The 19,723-nt window shown below is 41.2% G+C and overlaps 1 protein-coding gene across 3 annotated transcripts in view; it reads right to left on the reverse strand.

Annotated features, from left to right (window-relative positions):
- Positions 1 to 19,723, reverse strand: part of LOC129189824 (amyloid beta precursor protein binding family B member 2) — a 37,513-nt gene that overhangs the window by 6,935 nt on the left and 10,855 nt on the right. For all 3 annotated transcript variants that reach the window (XM_054791936.1, XM_054791937.1, XM_054791935.1), the window contains 2 exons: positions 2,435 to 2,549; positions 100 to 175 (listed from right to left, as the gene is read on the reverse strand). In XM_054791936.1, the coding sequence (XP_054647911.1) occupies positions 100 to 175; positions 2,435 to 2,549 (191 nt within the window). The remainder of the gene's footprint in view (positions 1 to 99; positions 176 to 2,434; positions 2,550 to 19,723) is intronic.

The raw sequence follows: 19,723 nt of genomic DNA on the forward strand, positions 1-19,723 counted from the left end.
GCACACGGCTGACACATCCTATTGTCTCACAGGGGAGCTACAAAAGAATATAAGTCTGTGTGTGTGTGTGTGTGTGTGTGTGTGTGTGTGTGTGTGCACCTTGCAGGGGCACGTCAGACCCAGTCTGGGAGGAGCTGCCAGATGCAGCCTTGGCACTTTTCCTTTCAGCCATAATCTAGACAAAGAGAGAGGAAAAAATAAAGTACTATAGGCGAGAGGAGCAGAAGAAAACACACAGTGACAGCGGGAAGAGCCAAGCGGTGACGCCGAGGAGCCACAAGTAAAACAAAAACCCAATATTCTTATAGTCGCTTTACATGAGCGACGACACGCCAAATCTGTGCACACTTTAACCTCAAGTGGCGTTCATGCGATGAAACTAATCTAGTTATGAATCAGCCAATCAGAGTGTGAAAGCCCCCGTACCAAAGCAAATGCTAATTAAAATATCTGACATCCTTCCTTCCACTTCGTGCCACACTTTGAGTGTGAGGATGTGAAGTTGGAAGGAGGGGGTCGCAGTACAAGGGTGCGCTCACACTTGTCATGTCTGGTTCGCATTAAAACGAAATCTGATGCATTCGCTCTGCTAGTTCGGCGTGAACATGACCATCCCGATCCTGGTGTGCACCAAGACCGCTTGCAAGTGAATTCCGGTGTTTCAGAATTTGAGTTAGGTGTTAAATGTGAAGGCTACACAGACCAAAGACAAGGAGCAGCGTTACAGTGATAGCAAAATACATGCAGAAATGACAAATATGTAAGAGTACATGCTTTGGAACTGTTGTCTCTCTGCGCTGCTCTCTCCCTCTGTGTGTCTCACCACTCTTTAAAAGTATATTTTAGAAGCTTTTTGTGAAATCTAAGATGGTAAAAATATCACAGGATGAAAATAAGCTACGTGTTCAACCCAGCAGATGACATTTTGGTTTGGAATATCTGAGTTATGTGTTGGAATATGTCACGGAAACTGCCTATTGAAGTCCTTATTTTATGCAAATTTACAGCGCAGACAAAAATACTTGTGTGAACGCTAAGCGAAAAGTATATTTTTAAAACATATATTAATTAACCACATAAATGATGCTGTTTCGTGGTTGAATATGGCCCATTAGTAAAAAAGAATGTGCATACTTACGAATTTTCAAACATAAAAATGGATACATTTGCTAAAATACAAATACAAGGCATTAAGAAGACGCATTTTTTGAAAAGTCCCGCACAAAACCGGGTTTGATTGCAGTGGCATTTCAGTGACATTTTAATTCTGAATATGCATTCATGTGGCCCATTCAATTGTATATTCATCATGTCTAAAGTGAGTACTTGGCTCCAAGTCTTAATGAATCAGTCTATAATAGTTACTGGATGCTAATTTCAACCAAAGTAATTACGGACTGCTGCAACATCTACCATCACTCGCTGAATGTATTGTTCGAATTCCGTATTTAACTGTGTGAGAAGATGCAATCTGTTTCTCGCTTTCCACTTGGCTGCTCTTCTGCTGCAGTGCCCGCGCTCTTTAAAGCGCGTTGATGTGTGCGATGCGTGGATCCCTGCGCTCACTTTGTATGCGAGACACTCTCGATTAATTGCGGGGGGGCCATTCATCAAAGTGTGTGGTTGGTCTGAGTCTTGTCTCACAGGCAAACAAACACTTGCACACACATGACTTTGTCTGACCATAATCATGGATTTGATTTTATATAGCGCTTCACAATGAAGCGAACCCATTATTCATTCACTCCTCACTCACACATTGGTGGTGGCGGTCCACATCTGTCGCCACAACCACATTCATACCCCCGTTTTGGTGGGTCTTGCAGGGACAGATCTTCCAGGGACACAACAGGTGTGTGTGGAGGGAGCGAGGATCGAACCGTCATGCTTCCGGTTTCTGCAGGGCCTGCGCTACCTCCTGAGCCACTGCCGCCCCACAACGAGGAACCCAGCAAAGTCGTCCATCGTCTCACACACAGAGGAAGTCATACAAAAAGTGAGACACTATATGTCACTATACAGTATGTACTGTAGCTGCAACACGACTGCCATGCTGCACACTGAACACCAGGGACTACTAGACACAATGCACTGCAATAAGGACACTGTATTTGGATATATATACTTGTATTTTGCTAATTACATGTAGGGCATTTTATTTGATGTTTTCTTACTCTACTCTTGTGAGAGCAGGCTGCATACTAACACATTCTAAATGGGCCAGAACGCCGCTGAGGAGGAGGAGCAGTTCCAGGTAGAACCACTCTTTGCAAGGTCAACGGTGGCCTCAGGACAGTACTAGTTCCACTTTTTGGGTCACGCATGAGTGTGTGTGTGTGTGTGTGTGCAGATTCATCTTTGCAACCATTAGCGGCAGCTTGATATCAGCACATGCATTCAGTCATGCAGACCTAAAAGTGTTAATGGCACCCACCTTGGAGCAGATTTCGTGGAGACTTGTGGCGATGGCTGCGGCGGGCGTATCACATCGGAACACGTGACACTTCAGCACCCGTGTGTTCTTGTCCCTCGCCACGTAGGCAAAGTCCCTGAAGCACACACAGAAGAGAAAGACGATATGAAATACATTAGAATCACGGCACGTTAATGCACCGTCTAGCCTTGCTAGCATTGACAAGCCCTGAATGACTTATGAACTGACTTACGCCAAAACATTTTACTTGATGGCAGCGATATTTTTCAGTCTGTTTGCATAAAGAGCAAAGCACCCATGAAGACCAACCGATGAGTGCAAGACCAGTGACCGAGAAGCTGACCAATTACAGAAGAGTCTTCAAAGTCCACGGATACCATGCAAAACATGTGGGGGGTAAAAGACAAACGCAAGCCAAAAAGGGTGCAGTGGAACTACTGAGATGATGAAATCCTGCATGTTTTTTAAAGCCCCAAAAAGTGACCACGGAAAAGAGCACATCTGGTCACCATCTGCCTTTCTGTCCGAAATTGTAATATGAAACGTGTGTACAATTCAGTTTGAGTTCTTTAAAGTGCCTTCATAAGACCAAAACGCAGGGAATTCATTTTTCATAACTGCAAAAAGATGTACGAATAAAAGCAACGTGGATAAACGGGATCCCTCCACCTCCATGTAGGCTAAAAAGACAGATTCCAGTATAGGATATTTTTGCGTCTTTGCATGAATAAATCCTTTAGAGCAGGGGTGCCCATTACGTCAATCGCAAACTATTGGTCGATCGCGAAAGTAGTGTGGGTCGATCGTATAAACATCACTTTGTAGATGTCATATGACATCAGTCAGCTGACATTAACCTCCCCTCCTGATTCGCTGTTCCACCCATGGCACAGATTATGTGGTGAACCGACGTCTCGAGCTACACACAAAGATGCATCTTTATTATCTGATCTTTATTATTCTTTTATATTCTGATTACGATATTCTGATTCTGATTACGGATGAACTACCTGAGCAGTAAGTTGCCTACATACAGTATCTATAACAAAAGTTATCCGTTCATTTGTAGCGGCTAGAAAAAAAGCGAATTGGCTTTGTGTCCTGAACTCCACTATAGAAATGCGTGTTTTCTACACTTCTGCCTAATAAACTATTAATTCATGATTCACTGAAACTGCAGATGTGAAATACTAATCATTAGTATTTAGTACAGTAGTTTCAAAGTTTACAGATTACAGTGTTGATATAACTTGCATGCTGAAAAAATGTGTATTCTGATATACATGTACAACTTACATAAATACTCACATTTACCAATATCGTTTATACAGTATATACAGTACATGTTTATACATTTCTAAACATACTTCCTATGTTTATAGTAGGAGGTAGTAGATCTTTGGGACTCGGTCATTTTAAAAGTAACTTTAAAAGTGTGAGCACCCCTGCTTTAGAGGCTTTTTGCTTTTTTGCTCCGGTATATGTTGCAGCTCATTAGAAGTACATGTGGTAGAGCAATGTACCATCTCGCTCTCTCTCTCTCTCTCCAAGCCTGCAGGTATTACTTCTTGGGAAGCTGCCTTGGGACTGTAATGCATATTGAGATAAAATGTTCCTCCTAGAGGGCGTTTAGCTTTGTGCCAATATGTGGATTAATGGCCAATTTATATTCCACATTTTCTCCACGCCTACATCTCCCATACCAATATCATGATTATGTCTCTTTGAAATTCCTCCCAGTGTTAAAACCTCCATTTTTCTTTCACTTTCTATGTGTTGTTGGCTATGAATGACCGTCTTCTATTGCACTTGTGCTTTTAGCGAGTCAACAGCTACATAAAAGGAAGAAAATAATGATGTAAAACTCTATTATTACTGCATTTTGCATCATAGCATTTTTATGTTGATGCGTTGCTCTAATTAGCTCATAAAACTTTTGCTTCATCATTTGTGCCATTTTCACAACGTGCAACTTCTTTCTTTCGGCCCTTTTAGCTCTTTTGAAGGCAAGGAACCTTTTATGGTAACTTAAGTCAAAACAGACACTTCCCTCAAGGTGGTAGAACCGTGTGATTTCTCCCAGACGATCAGGGAAGCCATGTAAAGATAATCCTAAAACAGTGAAATATAATATTATACGGTAATCCCTTCTTTATTGCAGTGAACTGGTTCCAGACCTGACCGTGATAAGTGAATTTCCACAAAGTAAGATTCCTTGTAAATTATGAAATATTTTCATAGTTAGTTGATTTCATAGAAAACCTTGTCACAACCTTCTAAAAACATTTTTTAACATTAGAGAAACAATCAATTACCGGAATAGCTAATTGATAATTGCTGCATCTGTATTTAAAATATTACTAGAGGGAAAAGGTACAATAATTACATTGAAAAAAAAAGAGTACCCTGTGTTTTCCATGAATGTGTAATGAATTTCTCTCCCAATTCCAACATTCTTCCCTGGAGATATTATTTCTGCTTTTCGGTGTGTTTTCACTCACTGAAAAGCTGCTCCATTGCTTTAGTCCCTAATGATGGCGACATAGTCGAGACACCCCCCAGATGATCTTAAATTAAAGCAGGAAGTCTATGATGTGATGTGATGAAATGATGCAAACGTACAACATGTCATTTTTAACAGTTTTACTGGGGGCCAAACGGGAGTGAAAAGTGATACAAAGGGTGGAGACTGAGGGAATGAAGCAACGTTTATGAGGAGTGCGGGTAGGTTCCATTTGGGGGGGTGGCTAAAATGCACACACACACACACACACACACACACACCCACACACACACACAGCGCACACATGCACGAGTAGAGAGACAACACATTTCCCCTCATTAACAGGTGGAAGACGCTGTAAACAAAAAGTAGGAGGATGTTCTTCTGGCCAGGACCAAACACAAGCCGGAAGCAAATGAGAAGTGAAGATGTCACCGGCTGCGAAATATGAAACATTCACAGCCAATATTTATCACAACTATATGTTTATGAGTCCATTACGAAGGCGATGACGGCCGCTTAATTGCGCTCATACACGCTGGGTCGATAAAGCTCCTTGGCTGTGGCCCGGAGGGAAAGTGAGGTGAGGATGAGACAGTGGGCGTGGAAATGTTTTTAGCAATGTGCAACCATGGAACATGAGCCACTGTGCCTCTTACGGTACAAATGGTGATTTTATGACTTCACAAGCCTCTCCGGGGCAGGAGAACACACACAAAGAAACAAACAAAGCATCATTTTCTTGATAGGAAAGAGCCTGTGGCCAGCTTGGCTTGCTGATGGTTTTGAAATTGCTGGCTGCCACACTCTTGAAAAGAGCAGTCATGACTGTGGGTGATGCAAAAGTGATGATTGGTTGCTGAAAGCACACACATGGGATTGCATGTCAGGGTGGATGACTGCTTGCCAGCCAATCGCAGGACACATACAGACAAACAACCATTCACCCGCATTCACACTACATTGACAATTTACAGTCTCCAAGTGAGCTAACAGCCGGAGAACCTGGAGAAAACCCAGGCAGACACCAGGTGTCTACGCATGGGATAACATGCAACCTCCACACGGAATTGGCCAATAAAAACGGAATTTACTGTTAAACGCAGAATCTCGCGGTAGGTGAAATAATGTGAATGAAATGACGTCATTGTGACGAGAAGGAACGTAAGAGTGCTGTTTAATTGTGTAAACAAAATAAAGGTGTCATCAAAACATCTGACATCCATAAAGCAATTGGTGACTCCATCTTCCTTAATCACAAGCATGGGCATTACAGTTTGCAGAAGATCTTCTTGCAATGTGTCCCATTCGAAAAGTTAGCCAGGCTACATCCATTTCGCCATTACTGGGCAAAACTGGCCAATGATGCATTGCATCAATAAACGTAAGGATTTTTGGATTTAATTCAGGGACATTTTATTCACCAACCCGAAAAGCACACACTCTATTCTGGTAAAATAAGCGCAAAGGTAAAAAATTGAATTCTAAAAAATGTAAATGGAAAAAATGGAACTTGGGAGAAATAAAACGGATTTTATAGGGCCCTAGAGATGCCCACATGGAGATTCAAACCCTCAACATTGTGCTGACCACCAGGACACCTTCAATTTTAGGAAGTAGGTGAACTGAAACACAGCACATGTACGTAACGTCACATCAATTCCCAAACAACCAATAAAACAAATGGTCATGGCGCCCTAATGATGAGGGAACTAATGATGCTGCATGTGGCCAAAAAGAGGAGCACAGTCGCACTTGAGTATACAACATGCAGAGGTACGATTACCTTTCTCTGATCCCCGGGAAGCAAAGGGAGGAAAACAAATAGAGTAGAGGGGAAAGATAAATGTTAGCAGACTGTCACCACATTGACTGCGTGTGTATGTGGACGTGTGTGTTGCTTGTTAGCTTCATTGTTTCCACATATGACACAGTGACACGGTCATCATACAAACTCTGACGTTCTTTTTTTTTAGCAAGCAAGCCTCGTCAGTCACTTTCACTTTCACACTCCTGTCTTTCCCCTCCAAAAACATGAACACGAGTGACACAAATATAGAAGAAAATATGGAGTCGGTCCACACTTTGCAGCTGTAAAAGCCTCCACTCTTCATCTGGAAAGATGTATGAACTAAAGGACGTTGGAGTGAGTGTGTGTGTGTGTGTGTGTGTGTGTGTGTTTCTGTCCAGTCATCCAGATTTGTTAGGTCAGACATCACTGATGTTGGATCTGCTTGCCTTCAATATCTGTTCTTGCTCAGACTCAAGGTGTTTTCTGGGGTTCTTCCACACCAAACTCATCTCAGCATGCCTTTACGCACTGGAACAGTAAAAGGTCTTCCTCAAACAAATGTCTAAAATATCTTGGTAAAATGAAGTATCACGCTTAACGTGACACTTTTATTAATTGACCAAAAAGTGTGATTTAGCAGTTTTTATCACATAGCGTACACAAAAAATCATCACAGTTCACAGTCCAACAAGTCAGCGATATCAGCGTCAATACAAAAGCTTTAATGGCTAAATAAAGAACAGCCGTCTAATTTGAAGTGTCTTTTATGATTCAGTGAGTGTGCCCGAGTGCATGCGTGTTAGCAGCTGGCTCCGTAACTGCTGCTTACTCTCCTCACAACTGGTGGTCACCCCATCACACACACACACACACGCACACACACACACACACACGCACGCACACAGACATTGATAACAATGCAAGAAAACAAACACATTTTGTGTCCTAACTTCTCTTTACACACCTTGTCTTATTTACAGTGTACTCAGTAGAATCATTTCCTTTCCTTTCTCTGTTCTGTGCGTTCTAAAGATATAAAAACTGATAAAAAGAGACTACTCATTATTGCACGTAATGGGACACACCTATTAAAACACCTCCAAAAACCTCCGACAAGGTTTTATGGTTTTATACACCTGCTGTGACCATGTTGTAACAGGTACACGCATGATAACATGCAATACTTCTTTTAAGCAGTACCAGAACTTGGACTTCACATCGCAGCACAGAAACGAACGCCTGCGCCTAGCATTAACGTTTCCAAACTCAAAAACAAAAAGACAGCAGCAGCTCCAGTATGTAGCGTTACCCTTTGGTAGTGGCCCGAGGCGTCGTGAGCGCGTTGTGACGCGCTGGGGGTGAGTGTGTGGTGAAGGTAGTCGCTAGCCAGCTAGCAGCTGTAATTTAATAAATAAAATACAAAAAAGAAAACTACATAAAAAAGCATAAATTGAAGAAAAGGACTGTCATTTTACGAGCATAAAAGCATAATATTAAGAGAAAAAAAATTGTAATCTTATGAGAAAAAAGTTGTAATATTCTGAAGAATTTTTGGGGGGAATTTTAGAAGCAAAAAGTTGAAAGGTTAAAAAAAGGCGTTAAAAAAAGCTGTAATATAATGAGAATCAAGCAAAGCTGTAAAGTTCTAATATTACAAGAATAAAGTCAAAATACTATGGGAATAAAGTCATAATATTCAGAGAAAAAAAACTATGAGAATGAAGTTGAAATGTTGCAAATAAAACAAAACAACAGCAAAAATGGAGAAATGAGGGAGAAATATGTGTCACCTATAACACAAAGCTTTAAATATATATCTTTTCAGCTATATTTTGCTAAATATATTTCAATTTGTAAAAATGTAACATACAGTATAAGTGGCCCTCGCATCCAAAAAGTTAGGACCCCCGCGCCTCAAGCTCTTGTGTTGGATCTCATTAGATGGTCCTAATGTTCATCACTGTGTATTTCATCACACATTTAAACTTCTCTCCAGACTAAACTGTTACTAAAGCAAGGTTTGCAGTGGGAGTAGTGGGGGTTAGGGGGTGGTTTCACGCAGCTAACAGCTCACGTAGGAGGAACCTTCAACAGGATTTTGTTTATGAGGCTCCAAGAGGTTAGGTCCCAGCCACACAACTGATGCATTACGAGTCGGCCGAGGAGATGGTTTAGATATGAATAATGATAGAGTCCATGAATGGCAGGTATGCCATCAAGGTGGGCGGTCAGAAAGCTGAGCTGAGAGGTGAGGGGGTGTCTAAGTACAGGAAAAGTAATGGAGAGGAAAAGCCAAAGAACAGAGAGGAATTGAAGAAAGACTGACTCCGCCTGACTCACTACGACCCTTTGCTTTATGGTCACCACTGTAGTCCAGTTTTTGCAGTACAGTAATATACACAAACTGCTGGGCTGCTGTGCATAACATAGGCTTGGATTGTGGTGCACGGCATTACATGAAGTAAATAAACACACATTACTCTGCAAAAGTCTTATATGGGCCACCGTTGTGTTAATACTATAATGACCGTATTCAGATAGAATGGCAAACAGATGGGTAGTGTCATTATAATGGGTGGATGGTTCTACTGATGCCACACTATGACTAAAATGGGGAAAATAAATTCCTGTTTTTGCACCTTTACTTGGATCCTCACTAAAATGCAGTGTTTTTTTCACTGGCCTATTTTTTGTTTGTCCACCAATTTGATGACTGAGTGATTTTAATGGATTTTCATTCTGGGTTGGACTATTCCATACACGCTATGGAGACTCAGATGTCAAAATAATGCCTTCAATTTATTTATTTTCCTGCGGAAATTAGTCAAGTAGACACAGTAATCCCCGTTTATCACGGTTAATTCGTTCCAGACTTGATTAGTGAAGGAGTCCAGTTTAAGAAACAGTATAATAAAGTGTTTTTGGACACGGTACAGTGTAAACAACAAGACTATACTGTTTTCTGACTATGCTATTTATTATTCTTTCATAAGATATTGCTTTGGCTTTATCCTGCATTTATTCATAATCTACACAATGCTTCTGTCAGTTTTTCACACTTGCATTTACACAGAGCATTTCTCTATTTATTCATTGTTGTTGAATCTCTCTTTTTAATTTACTTTTAAATGTATTTTCTCCTAATGTATTCATTTGTTGCACCAGTAATTGTTGAGACGTGCAGAAGGATGAGGATGAAATAAACTCTGCTTCTTTTCAGACATGTGCAAGTGTAACTGTGACGTACTTTAATGTAACTTGCTTTACCATTACTATTAATGTTACATGTTTTATGTCTATAAATAGATATATTTGCAGTCAGAGATGTTTCTGCATGAGTGTTTTGCCATATGTGACTTTCCTCTCGTCTCCTAGCCCCAGCCTCACACATTGAGCTAACCCTACTTGGCCGTCTAACATGGGCATTCCAACAATATCATACATAATAGGACAGATATTTCATCATTTTGCATCTTCAGGTGCTAAAACGGCGTCATAAACTTGGAAGTGTCCCAAAACCGCCGCAATAAAAGATCTTTGCAAGAAGCAGTGAAAGCAACACAGACATAACTGGTCCCCAGCCTGCTGTGCTTTACTTTATTCAGCTATGCAGTAACCAGAATAGCTCAGTGGAGACTCATGTCCTCACCTAACCATCTGTGTTACACACACGTAAACACACTGAGCGGCGCGACGGTGTGCGTACGCTTCATGCAGACTTCAAACAGTTTCACAGAAGTCTGTACAAGCTATGCCGATGTACAAGCATATGCTAGCTGCAGACGCAAATGCTGATTGGCGGCGCTCATGTGTCAGGAGAACGCTGATGAGAGGTCACGGAGGGCAGTGTGTGTACGCACTGTGTGCATGTGTTAAAATATTCTCCACTTATTGATCCCGACTACACTGATGAATCTCAAACAGGCGACGGCGTTGTGACATTGGCTCTGGCCCAAAGTGGATGCAGATCAGATCCAATTTCAGTCTACGCCCAGACAAGCGATCTGCATTTTTAATTAAAGGAAAGCTCTGTAGAATTTTAATTAAATTGTTTTGCTGTGTGGGATGTTTTATATCAATTCAATAATACCTTGCAGAATTAAAAAGAAAAGATTATTTTTTTACACACCCTTAATCAATAAATCCATCAAGAGTCGGACACCTTAAGTTTCCCCCTTGAATGTTAATTATTTATCTTACCAAGGCATTTTGAACACATCTGTGCTTGCAACTTTCGCCCCTTTTGGGCCAAGATCCATAAAAGCATGTTTAGAGGACTTTGCTGTGGAAAAACGTGAGCATAACTTGAGCCAGGCCCTCTCTCAGGTCCAACATCAGTGACCTCTGACCCGTTCTTCCGGATGAATGGAGACACAGAGGGGTAGGAACACGTGTCCCGATACTTTTGTCCACTTTGAGTTTTACAGCGGCCGCAAAAACAGTGTTAATGTTAACGCATCTTTCTAAAGAGCCAGTGAATTTATATTCCGCTGATGGGCCATAATCAGCACAGCCTCCATTCTCATTTTTATTATTGCCATAAAAAAAACATGGCAACTTCCAACTGTGAAGAAAGAATTGAACAAAATGCAACCCCCGCGTGGCGATAAAGGCGCATCACAAAAAAGCGAGTAATCGCAGTTCACTCAAATGGAATGTAAAACAAGGTGATAAAAATTCAAATAAAAAGGAGGTGGTAAAACCCGCATAGATGAGGCACAAAGTGAACACTTTATTTGTCGAGATTGCGTTGAGGTGCAGCAAAAGTGGGTTTTACGGCATTTTTACTTGAAATATAAAGTAAGTATTTCAATTTGCCTGAGCTACAGTGTATGTGTGCTTAGGACAGAATATACACCCACATAGGAATCGCAGCAAGCAATGCAAATTGTTTCATGCGGCACATTTCATAGCCACAGGCAACCCAAAATGCTCTGCATAGTATGGATGACACTAAATGATGACAGCAAGCAGGGAAAGGCGCGCAGAAGGAAAACAAGACGAGCAAAGAAAGTAAACTGAAAGCAAAAGGAAATAGATGCATCAATTTTTGAAAGCTTAAGACTCAAAGCACAGCTTCTTTTTAATATATAAAACCTTGGTTAGCATCATTCATTCATCCTAGAAGGTCTGACTCCAACTGAAATAGATGCTAACTGAATCAATTTTTCCCATTAAAAAAAATCATGTAAATCCAATTAATCCATTCCAGGAAGCCAAAAATGTTAACACAAACACATTTTTATAGTTTTCCAATTGTTTACAATAGTTTTACATGCAGTCAACTAGTGGTTCCCAAACTTTTTAATCTCCTGAATGTGTGGCCAACATGCTGACCATTAGGCCACCGTGGCCGTCCCTTCATGTAAAACCATAATTGTAAAAAACATCATTTGTATGAACATTTTTGGCTTTCTGGAACGGATTAATTGGATGTATATTATTTTGTATAGGAAAAATTGATTTGGTTAGCATCCGTTTCAGTTACAGTCCAACCTTCTGGAATGAATGCATGCCGCTAACCAAGGTTCCACTGTACAGTCGCTACCGTCGCTACATCGAGGGTCAAACATCGCGGCCTCACTCTATCGCGTTTTTTCAAAAATTAATTAATTCATAATCACTCTTTTGTCATTGAATAAGGCCTATTATGAGCAAAAGAAATTGCACGTATTCTTAGTTTAAATTAAGCATTTTCAAGCATAAAAACAGCTAACGCAACGAAAATACAAATATAAGGCATTCAGAAGATGATGTAGTGTAATATCTATGACTTGTTGTGTGCGCCTTTAAGAGGCGGGGCATGGGAAGTGATGTGTGTGACGTAAGCTAGCTAAAGTTGACTGTGTTTAGTTAAGTGTTAGCAGCGTGGAGAGTGAGCGTGACTGGCGTGGGTTGTGGCCGACAGCAGCTCCTGTGTGAACGTTCACTGCATATGCGTTTTCCGCTTGTTAATAAAGTGACTGAAGTGCATTGGCGACGTGAGTCTCTCCTATACGACATGATAGTAGTATTTTACACTGGTCACTAGGTTGGTCACCAGGTAGACCATAGCCACCGCAGGAAGTACGCTGTCAAGGTGTGAGTCTATGTTCTGTCTTCTTATGTTATAAAGCTTATATTTGTTTATATTATTTTCTATGATTATGTCTACTATATCGGGTGACTATAACGCTTATAAGTGGCTATAAGGGTGTTATTTCATGTCTAGAGGGCTCTAATAACGCTAAAAAGCACAGTATAGTACAGTAGATGCCCATCTTAAATACTTTGAAAACAGAAATGAATAAATAAAAGTGGCATTTCTGAGTATCTTCACCATGTTTGTGCGGTGCAGCATCGTGGAGGCAGTGACTTTCTGCAGTCTGAGTATGATCATCTGCAGGGAAATGTTTGTTATACTGTAGTATGATAGTAATTTGTATGATTTCCTACTAAATTTGTGAGCACACGTTGCTGCCACGCCCTTGCAAAACCATGCATCCTCAAACTAACAGTGTCCATTAATGCTCAAGGCAGAAGAGACACAAGACAAACTTAACTTTGATCAATCCACACACATTTTAGAGTACAGTAGTTGTTTACATCAGGCGTGACGCACCCTTAGTGTGCCTTAGTGCCAAGAAAACTAGCTGATTGAGAAAAGTGTGTTTTGGTACACAAAGCATCACAGACATACACACACACACACACACACACACTCTGTGACCTGATTCCAGGCATTTGTGAGGCAAGGAAGGGTAGGGGAGAAAAAAAGGTTGTGTGTAGGGGGGGTAGAAGGGAGGGGTAGCACGCTGGGAGGCACACGACACCCACATGTCAACACTCGTCATATTTCCTTGCATATTTTAGAGCATCGGTGTTCAAGGGATGGGGGGAAGAGGGATTGTGGGTGGGCATGAAAGTGGGAGTAAGATGATGTCCTGCTGCTCCCGTCGCTCTTGATCATTTCACAACACACTGCTCTGGAAGTGTGTGTGTGTGTGGGGGTGTGTGTGTGTGTGTGTGAGGGATCGGCGTCTACGCAAGCACACACAACTTTCGGGAAATGTCACCTCGGTAAACCGCCTCTATTCACGTGTCTTAATGTGTGTGTGTGAGTGTGTGATGGAGGGAGATAAAGAGAGTGTGTGGGAGAGCGCGGGGATTTGAGTAGTGCGATTCCAAGTCTTGCTCACGGTGCCGTTTGAATCACACCATTTGTCCTAATTAGCTGCATGTGCAATAATGCAGGATGCACGCACACAAGACACTCATGTGCATTTTAACTCACAAGCGTGTCGGCGGCATCTAATGAGTAGGAAATGTTGTACCTGAGATGTTGGCCTAATACAAACACACCCTCATTCAGTAGGCCCTCTGTGATGATGATGTTTTTTAACTATTTTGTACAGCAACAATTCATTTGGTTTGGTTTGGTTTAGTTTTATTTGAACATGCATGAAGGTTACAATGGAATACATCTGATGAATCATCCTTTCCCAGTTCCACACGTCCAAAAGGAGTAGGAAGAAGCAAAGCTTATTTAATCCGACCCCCCATCCACTCCACATATTGTACAGTACATATTATTCACTTCCTGCATTCCATGTCATATTTGGATATAATAATCAGCATAATAATAAATAATACAAATAAAAAACAAGCATGACAGAACAATCAGTGTAATGATTTTCCTAAACCATCTTTATGCTACTTTTCCTCTTAATATTACAATTTTACTCTTTTAATATTTCATCTTTATTCTTGTAATTCCTGCTCTTTTTTCCATTTTTACTGTTGTTGTTTTTTGAGTTTTGGTATTTTTAGAATGTGCTGAGGGACAATAAAAAATGTAATGGCCCTGGTTTAAATTATCTAAAAAATGCTTTTTTTCGGCTACAGACAGTTTAATAATTACAAGGCATGTATTTAAAACTATACTCAAGAAAGTCCATCAATAATTTGTGTGACTCGGACCTTTAAGTAGCTCTAATGCATTGAAAAAAAGCAGCAGGACAAGACACGCTTCAGCCTGTTGTATTGGTATTTAGTAGATTATACTCAAGTATACACCTTTGCATGAATATCTTGCTCTATTTTTGATACGGCTCTCATATTGGATATCATTGGTGCAGGTGTGGCCAGTGAGCATGAGAGACACTAAGCAAGCATCCTGCCGTGTGCATCCCCCCGTATGACCAGCATCACCTCTAATCACTGCCCTACCCATTCAGGAGGAGCAAGGATTTTATCATCTGGAGATTTATTGGCTGGAGGAGCGAGGGAGGGGCTCCATAGGAGGAGCACAATGAGTAATCCGTCAGTACGACATGGATTACAGCCAGGTGTGCCAGACCATGCTAATGTATAAGCGGTAAAGAGGCAGGAATGAGACCAAATAGGAGGGGGGGATGTTTTCGTTTTATCACAGTGGGCGTCTCCCGGCCATGATGACCCTTTCAGGGGTTGAAGCTTTGTGGGAGGCTGAGTGGACGTGGATATCCCCAACCAGCACGCAGCAGCGTGTGGAGAAGTGGGTGTGATGGATGGCGGTTTGCTGGAAAAATGGAAGAGCAAGGAGGGAGGGAGGTTGGTACAGGAGAGGGGAAGGGAGGGGGGGTCAACGCGAGGGGGTGTCGCCATCAATCACTGTGGAATCTATCCAATGTGTCTGGGTGATCAGGGGTCTGTCCCAGTGGGCCGACAGAGGAGCCTTGCATATTAATTCACGCTGTTGACATTAGCAAATAAGCTCTGGCCAAAGACCCAAACATGCATTGCTATAAATGGATGATGGCTAGCGTGTGCTCAGCTTTAAAATATGAATGACACATGAAGGGCTGCGTGTCATCTCTGTTATATTCTAAACACAAAAGGTCAGCTTTGGACAGAGAAGGCAAACAAAGACAACTACAAATACAAAGTTGTCACAACATTCGCTACACCTGCACAATGCAGTGAGCGCCATTACAAGAGCTTTAGAAAATCAATACATAATAAAAACATTTTAAAAAGTTACAAATCATTAATAAACCAGAACAATAAGTATATGTATTATATTTGTATGAATATATATTAAGAAAACCAATACATATTCCAAAAATAAATAATAAATGAATAGTTGATATCAATTTAACAATGTGTTTTGTGGTGGTTGTAGGTTTGAACTCTCCTGCATTATTTGCAATCAAAATATTACAACCGACACGCTGATGCAGTCCAGGTGTAGTCCATTCATTTTCTCATCTAGTTAGAGCCAGGTGCATGCACATAATGTTGTGATATGTGTGTGTGTGTGTGTGTGTGTGTGTGTGTGTGCTTGTAAATCATTACGGAAGTGGAGGTGAGCTGAACGTTTCACTTTGTTCACACTTAAAACACTATAAAGGGTACATGGCACATATTAGGCGTCACAAGCCAAGGGCATGATAACAACCAGGGATCACTGTCCCCCCACCCTTCCCTCCACTCCCCTTGTGTCATAAATCTTTAGACTCTGTCTTTTCACCTGCTATATGCATGCTCATCCATCACCATGCTTGTTAAAAACACCAGTTTCCATGCACACTTGCACTACTTTACCCAAGTTGATATACATTTGCAAGCGCAGAAGTATGCATAAGCTAAAAATAGTTTCAAGTCAAACACCCCCCATGCACACCCAGACGTTAATCCTGTTTCCCCCAATCCCTCCTTTGCTTACTTCACGCATTTTTGCATCCTATCTTTCCGCTCCCTAACATCTGCTCCTGCAGCCTGCATCCTCACACCTGACCAACAGCAGCAGCCGCGTGTGAAGTCAAAGCCACAAGAGGGTGACAAATAAAAGGAGAGCTAACGACAGAGTGATGGGGAGAATGAAGGAGTGGTAAGATACTCACACAGGCAGACATGGTGGCCGCGTCACAAACTAGTTCCTCATTAGCGCCTCTGCCTCGGTGACATTGCTACACAGCTTGAGAGTGAAGCGTTCCCTTTCTATTCGTCTTGTTTTTAATCCTCAAGGGCTTCTTTCCAACCTCCTCTTCCCACTACCACTACTACTACAACACCTCTGTATGCAGACTCAAGAGCGAGGAGTGAAGCATCTCTCTCAGCTTACAATAGTAGCACCTGCACCCCCTCCAGAGTTACATCTATGCACAAACCGGTAAAAATGCTTGCACATTCACAAGTGCAGGGAGAAGCAGAGGGAGGCTGAGCTGAGCAGCCAATGACACAAGAGGGAGGCAGAAAGAGGGCTGGAGACAAAGAGTGGGAAGCAAGACAGAAATATAGGATGGAGAAAACACCCTCATTCAACTTAGACACACAAAACGAGTGCTCCAGATTTAGACCAATGACTTCATCAACTCAAACCCACCTGCACACACACACACACACACACACACACACACACACACGCAAACACTTGCACATGCAACCAGGGGCGTGCACACACACTTGCTGAGTGCTCCAGATATAGCTACATGACTTCACTGAGGGGCCATCCTCCCCCCTCTGCCCCGCCCCACTTAAGACAGGGAAAAAGGGGGGCTCATTCATTTTGAATCAAGGTGGGGAGAACAAGATGTTCGGTACATGATTGGGAAGACAGTACAGACAATAGAGGCACTTATGGTCAGCGATGCATTCCAAATAATTTCATCATTTACTCCTGCATGTGTTTCGCTTTATTGGGAATTCCACCAAAATCAAGCATCAGCGAGCTTCCCGATGCTTATTCCTTAAGGGTTTTAAAGAAATATGCACGCCAGGCTGCAGAGAGCTCTCCTCTCTGCCACATGTGCATCCAATTAACACTTTTTCAGCTCATCATCAAACTAAACCGCTTTCACACATCAGAAGACATATTAGCCATTTTCATGTTAAAAAAAACTACAAAAACAAGCATATTTAAGTCAAAAACTACCAAATGAATTGGTAGTTTTTGTACTTGCTGGATGCATTGTTCAGTGTATCTTAGCAGGCAGGCTATGACTCTGGTGCCCTCTAGTGGCAGTAGTGATGCACACATTCCAGACGCCATGAAACAATTTCCTGCTTTAATTGACTGCACGTTGGATATCTAAATTACTACAATTTTTAAAGAGCAAGAGGGACTAGAGCAGGGGTGTCTAAACTTTTTCCAGCCAGGGCCGCATAGGGAAAAGTCAAAAAATGCCAGGGCCTTTTTATAATTTTTAAAATTTTGTACAAAGGTTTAAAAAAAGACATTTAATTTGTATTTAAATGTCTTGTAGGTGACAAATCGCATCACTATTAACTCGCAGTACCAACATTTCAGCGTGTCCTTGCTACACTGCGCCTTTTGCTCCCCCCCACCCCCAATATTGTAGTTTTACATATATGTATATATATTTTTAAGTTAAAGTTTTACAATGTGCCCCGGACCAATAAAAAACAGGCTGCGGGCCGCAAAAGGGCGCCCGAGCCTCACTCTGAACACCGCTGGAATAGAGGATGAACGCACTGGAAACTAGTGGGTAACTCCACCCTATAAACAAGCCCTCCTTTCCTCCTCCCTTCTGCTACACACTTTATCCATTAGTGCTGAGACACACAATGAAACTTTCTCAGTCCTCTGAGACATAAGAGGGAGGACACTCTCTAGCTCTTTATCCACAAGAGACGCACACGCACGGCTAATGTTGAGATGTGGAGGGGCTGGGAGAGATACTGTGGAAACAAGACCAAGACGGGGAAGAGGATGGGAAAACACAGATGCAAGGACACACGTACTCCTTCAAACCCCATTTTCACCCAATTCCTTAACAGCTGATTACACATGTTGTGAAGTTCAACCTCTCTCCTCCTGTTTGTGAGACTTCCGCTGTGACTTCTTCCAGTAAGTCACTGCTGATATGGTCCACTGCTGTGGGGACGTCATACAACTTCATGTCAAAAAATCCGAACTATCCCTTTAAATGGTTCCAGACCTGACTGCAATGAGTGAATTTCCGCAAAGTAGGATTCAATAGTAATAAACTGAATATTTTTGTAATTAAAGCATAGAAAACCTATTTATGACTTTCTAAATATGTTTTTTTTTTTTTTTTTACCATTATTAGAGGCCTGTAGACATGACATAACACCCCTATAGTCACCTTTACACACCTACTATTCTTTGTTTATACCACATTGCGCAGGCTACCCCCCATCACTGCAGGGGTCCTAAAAACAGCAGAGCACTCTTATTATATAGAAGATCTTTGGCGAGTACTTGCAGTGTTTAAAACAACGGAGAGGATCTTTGTCTTGTGTAAACACACTGCAGTGCAGGGGTGTCCAAACTTTTTCCAGCAAGGGCCACATACTGAAAATTGAAAGGATGCAAGGGCCGCGTTGATATTTTGTAAAGCGCCACAAGACGATGTGCTAAGAAGAATCTATATGTCAAGAAAAACCTGCATCTCAGTTTTGCGATATTGATGAAAAAGCCTATGAACATTGGTCTTTGCTTTAACCCCCCCATTTTTGCTGTTGTTTTTTAATTTTTCAAAATATTTCAACTTTGTAATCTTCATAAATTTCTTCTTGTAATATTATGACTTTATTCCCATAATATTAAAACTTTTTCCCCAATCTAATTTTCTAACATTTTTTCTCACGATATTTACGACTTAAAAAAAAGAGCATATTTTTTCATTAATATTTCAACTCTATGCCACTAAAACGACATTATTTTTCCTCTTCCTCTTCTCCAAAAACTACTTACATTTATTTTTTTGCTTGTTCTTCGTAATATTGCGACATTAAAAAAATAACATTGTTTTTTATTATCATTTCATCTTTATCCTAGTAAAATGACATTATAATATTATGATGTTGTTCTTGTAAAATTATAGATTTTTCTCATTGGATTAGAACATTTTTCTCTTTTAACACTTTGACTTGATTCTCGTAAAATTATTGCAGATTTTTTTTTTACTTAAAAAAAAAAATCTTAGAATGTGCCACGGGGCCAATAAAAAACCATCCGTGGGCCGCAACAGTGCTACTACAGTGCTTC

Source organism: Dunckerocampus dactyliophorus, chromosome 11, assembly GCF_027744805.1.
Source record: "Dunckerocampus dactyliophorus isolate RoL2022-P2 chromosome 11, RoL_Ddac_1.1, whole genome shotgun sequence".
NCBI lineage: Eukaryota > Metazoa > Chordata > Actinopteri > Syngnathiformes > Syngnathidae > Dunckerocampus > Dunckerocampus dactyliophorus.